Genomic DNA, 4511 nt, shown 5'->3' with positions numbered 1-4511 from the left:
AAAAAAAAAAAAAAAAAAAAAAAAAAATCTAGTTTTTTTTCCCAGCTGGATTATACTCATATTTTCAATACCACTAAAATGGAACATAGTTGGAGCCACTCCTTTGGTTAGAATAATCTGAATTCTTTCCTGTTTTAATACTCAGTATTTCTTGTTTTTTTTGGTACCGGGGATTGAACTCGGGTCCTTGCGCTTACAAGGCAGGCCACCGAACTGCTGAGCTAAATCCCCAGCCCAGAATTTCTAATCTTGACTATGAGTAGAAGTCAGTGAGAGAGTGGGAAGAAGGGGCTGTCCTCTTCATCCCTGGCCCAGGCGTAATCTTTCTAATAGTCTGCCGTCACTAAAACATGCTTGGTTTTCTAATTGGGGTTTCTAACTTTGAGTAGATTCCTGAGTTCCAAGTGACTAGACACAGCATTTAAGGGTTAACCTGCTGAATGCCAAGTAGAGCAAAGGGAGTAGAAAGGTGAGAAGTGCTTCAGGAAATGTGCGCCCAATCCTGATGTCTCCCAGGTTCTGTGATAAACGGACTTACTGCCTCTTCATAAGACCATGGGATGGGCGAGGTCAGAGCATCTACACCAGGAATCCCCTAAGCATTTGCTAGCTGTACAGCCAGAAGGTACCCCGAATACCATAGCAACAGTCTGTGACCCTTCCTATTCTTTGGAAGCTGCAGGGCATTTGACTTGCCCTACATTCCATCCCCTTCAGTCACTGCCTGTGATGCTTACTGGCAGCTTCACATCCAACTTTTGTCAATGGAAACCAGCTGGGCAGACAGTGCTTCTGGGCACTGACCTGCCCAGGTGAAAGCGAGAGTGTCTTGTGTTTAGGCCTGCAGAAGAGCTTCCTGGACTCAGGATATCGGATCCTGGGAGCCGTGGCCAAGGTCAGAGAAGCCTTCCAACCTCAGGAACCTGACTTCCCGCCTCCACCACCAGACCTTGAACAGCTTCGTGTAAGTAAATTTAGAGAGATGGGGAGAACTGAGCACCAAGGTGTTGCGGTTGCAACAAGAAAGAGGTAGACTGCAGAACCAGGTGACTTGAAGTTTAGTTGGAGGCAGATCTTTTATTTTCCTTCCTGAATTTAGTGCAGTCACACCCAAGTGCTTATGTAGAGTTTGGAGGGCATCTGTGGGATTGGTCTGCTGTGAGGGGCGTGCCTGGGGCAGAGGAGCTGGCTTTGGTGAGTGTGGATGTGATATGTGATAAGGTAGTAAGGGGTGGTAAAATAATCTGCACAGCTTCTGGTAAGGATATTTTATGTGTTCCCAATTTTTAATGGTAAAGCTGAGGTGTTTAGAATCTCGTGTAGGAATTTTCTTTTGTTTTTTCCTTTCTAGTAACAAAAGGAACATTTAAGTTAATTTTACTCAACTATAACTGAAAATCTTTTGGGGCTGGGGATTTAGCTCATTGGCACCATACTTGCCAAGCAAGTGCAAGGTCCTAAGTTCGATTCCCAGTACAAAAAAAAAAAATTCTTTTGATCCCTTCACCCAACAGAGATACCATAAATGTTTTTCCATGGCTTAGGAGGAAGCTAGCTAGGTAGTAATACCTATGTAGATACAAATTTACAGAAATAGCAACTATAGTTAGGTATTTTCTCCAGCTAACAGTACTAGAAATACCTTGATATAGGGAGTGGCTTATCAACACAATAACTTGATTAATTTTCTCATTTAATTAATTTATTTTGGGGGGGTACCAGTGATTGAACATTGGACCTTGTACTTGCAAGGCAGGTGGTGGCACCACTGAGCTAAATCCCTAGCTCTTGTTTAATGTTAATAAAGGATGTTAAGTTGGTCAAGGACAAAATTGGGTCATTGGGAACATAATTAAGGATTGGTGCTTCCCCAGGCTCCAAAATAGGATCCCCCCCCATTGAGGTCTCGCTGGACAGTTCGGACTAGAGGGATGGTTTCTTATCATCAGTAGAAGCAGGATTTTAGAGGTTGGTTGACAGATGAGGAACCCGAGGCCTAATTGAGAAGTTGTTTACCTTTTGACCGCCTCTGGTAGAACCCAAACCAGAATTCACATCTTGTTTGGGGATTATCTTTGGGAATCCTTGATCTTGTAGTGCTATGTGTGCCTTCCTGGATATGACCAACACTGCTGACTTTCTGTGGAGAATAAAATATACTTCTGTTGAGATTGTAGCAGATGGTCCTTGGGGCTCAGTGTGGGTGGCCTTATGCTATCTACGTGGGTGGCTTTTCTAGAAATGCTTTTTAAGGAAAGAATTCTAGGAGGGAGTTCTTAAGACTTTACTTACAGCCTGCTTATTCCCTTTCTCAGCTAACAGATGAGCTTGCTCCTCCCAAACCACCTCTGCCTGAGGGTGAGGTCCCTCCACCCAGGCCTCCCCCTCCAGAGGAGAAGGATGAAGAGTTCCCTGAGCAGAAAGCCGGGGAGGTGATTAACCAGCCAATGATGATGGCTGCCAGGCAGCTCCATGATGAAGCTCGCAAATGGTCTAGCAAGGTAAGTAATGAGGTTTTTCTTGTTGAGTAAAGATGTCTTCTCAGAAAGGATGATGAACCATGCGTATAGCCCAGGAAGAAGATTCTGTTTGGAGTGACCCTCTCTCTGCTTTGGTTCCTGCGTTGCCAATAGTGTACTCTTGCTCTTACCTATGAGACGTTTCTCATGCTGTATGGTTTGTCCCTGCAGCAAAAGTGAAAGCTAAGACATCTGTGATTTGAGGAGTTACAGGCATGTACCACTGTACCTGGCTTGCTGAATCTTTTTAGATGTTCCATTGCTAGTCATCACAACTCTGTATTTGAAACTGTCTTTTGTGGGATTGGCTACAGCTAGATGAAATGTCTGCATTTTCCTTCTATTTTTCATTGGAAGCAGGTAGATTGGTATCTTAGGAGCCATGCGCTTTGTCCTTTCTCAGAATCATCCTGCCTCTCAAGACAGCACCAACTTTTAATTCAATACATCTGAAAGTATAAATATTGACATGTTGGATGTTGTGGCAGTCATACCCCATGAATAACTTTTGCCGATTTTTTTAAATGATGAAAAGTGAGTTGTAGCTTTTCTAGATAAGAGCAAAATATTATTGTTACCCTTGTAGTGAAATGTAGTTTTCATTTAGTTCTAAACTGTTTCTAATAAGATACTAGATCTTTATTCCCACTGTCTATTTACCCTTCTTTTCATATCCAGAATGCCTTTAAGCTCTTGTATTGAATGTAGGTTACCCGGAACTGTCTGCACCCGCTCTTAGATCTGCCCCCCACGGTGGGAATTGACCTTGATTTCCCTCCCCTTCTTTTTTCTCCCCCAATTTCTGCTTTTGACCTTGGTTTTTAACCCAGTGTTTTTCCAAACTATTAGCTGTGAGCCCAGGTTCTAAGAAGGAATAGAGATGTTGCTGGTGCTGGCTGTGGAATTATTTATAATGGTATCTCTTCAACTGGGATATGCATACCCCTGGGACCATGTGGCAGAGTCCCATTGCGCATGGGCAATGTGTGAAAGTGAAGGTGAGGGTGCCAGTTGCTTTTACTCAAAGGAAATTTAAATTTCATTGTAATAAACCCAGATGCATTGTGCAGTGGAACACAAATTATATGTTATAAAGATAAAACTTAAAAGGAACAGACAGTATGGGTGTACATATTTGCCCCATTCTGCCATTTGTGCTCAGAAGTCCTTGGCTCAGGTTTAGAGAATCAGGGTTATGCCGAGTTTGAGTTATGTGATGTCAGGAGCTACTTGAACAGTGTGTGTGTGGGTGGGAGAAGGAGTATGTGTTTGCATCTTTCAACCTATCTTTATATACCTTGTCCCTCTGAGTCCTAGCAGCAGTGGCCTCTTCTCTAGGACTGGGGATGTCTTGGTTGAGGAAAGGTTTGGGTGAAAGGATTTAGGTGGTACTTGAACACCTTGCTGGCCCTGGTTACTCCAGCTTCATTGTCACAAGGTGATAAAGTTTATGTGCAGGATGAGACTTTCAGGAGCGATAGCAACTTCAAAGTTCAAACTCCTACTCCCTCTTGGTTACAGATGTTTGATGCAGGGAACCTGTGTTCACTGTTCTTCATTTAAATGGTTTGGATTCGTTGGATTCATTCCTTTTTCTTTGCATTCCGGCCTCTTTTCAACATCTGATCTCTGTATCTCCTTCTCTGCCCTTTTATATTCCTCAGCTCTGGTACTACATTCGTGTTCTTTCTCTCATGGTTCTTGTTCTTTCATAAGTACCCACTTTGGGCTCCTCTGAGATTATCCTCTGTCATCTGCCAGTTCCATGCATTATCCAGTCTGTGAACTAGATTAAGTTGTTTGGGGTGAGAGAGAACTAATTTTGCAACAGAAGAAAGATTTAAGGTATACTTAAGGATACGCTTTTGGATTGGTACTAGCAATGAGTACAATAAGCTAGTGTGGAAACTGAGGGCAGAGAGAGCTGGTTTGATGTGTGATGAGAGGATAGATAAGATGTCTTTTTTTTTTTTTTTTTTTTTTTTTTTTTTT

The 4511-nt window shown here is 42.7% G+C and overlaps 2 protein-coding genes across 2 annotated transcripts in view; one reads left to right on the top strand and one right to left on the bottom strand.

Moving 5' to 3' along the window:
* Ap3m1 (adaptor related protein complex 3 subunit mu 1) overlaps positions 1–4511 on the bottom strand; it is a 40083-nt gene that overhangs the window by 2945 nt on the left and 32627 nt on the right. The window contains exon 12 of the mRNA XM_033766512.1: positions 2017–2140. The gene's annotated coding sequence lies outside the window, so the exon portion shown is untranslated. The remainder of the gene's footprint in view (positions 1–2016; positions 2141–4511) is intronic.
* Positions 1–4511, top strand: part of Vcl (vinculin) — a 107111-nt gene that overhangs the window by 95372 nt on the left and 7228 nt on the right. The window contains exons 18-19 of the mRNA XM_033766330.1: positions 840–964; positions 2316–2501. Of these exons, the coding sequence (XP_033622221.1) occupies positions 840–964; positions 2316–2501 (311 nt within the window). The remainder of the gene's footprint in view (positions 1–839; positions 965–2315; positions 2502–4511) is intronic.

The sequence above is a fragment of the Fukomys damarensis genome, unplaced genomic scaffold (genome assembly GCF_012274545.1).
Source record: "Fukomys damarensis isolate Sample0158 unplaced genomic scaffold, DMR_v1.0_HiC HiC_scaffold_20, whole genome shotgun sequence".
Lineage (NCBI taxonomy): Eukaryota > Metazoa > Chordata > Mammalia > Rodentia > Bathyergidae > Fukomys > Fukomys damarensis.
Note: the sequence above shows the minus strand (reverse complement) of the source record. Positions and strands in the feature narration are given on the sequence as shown.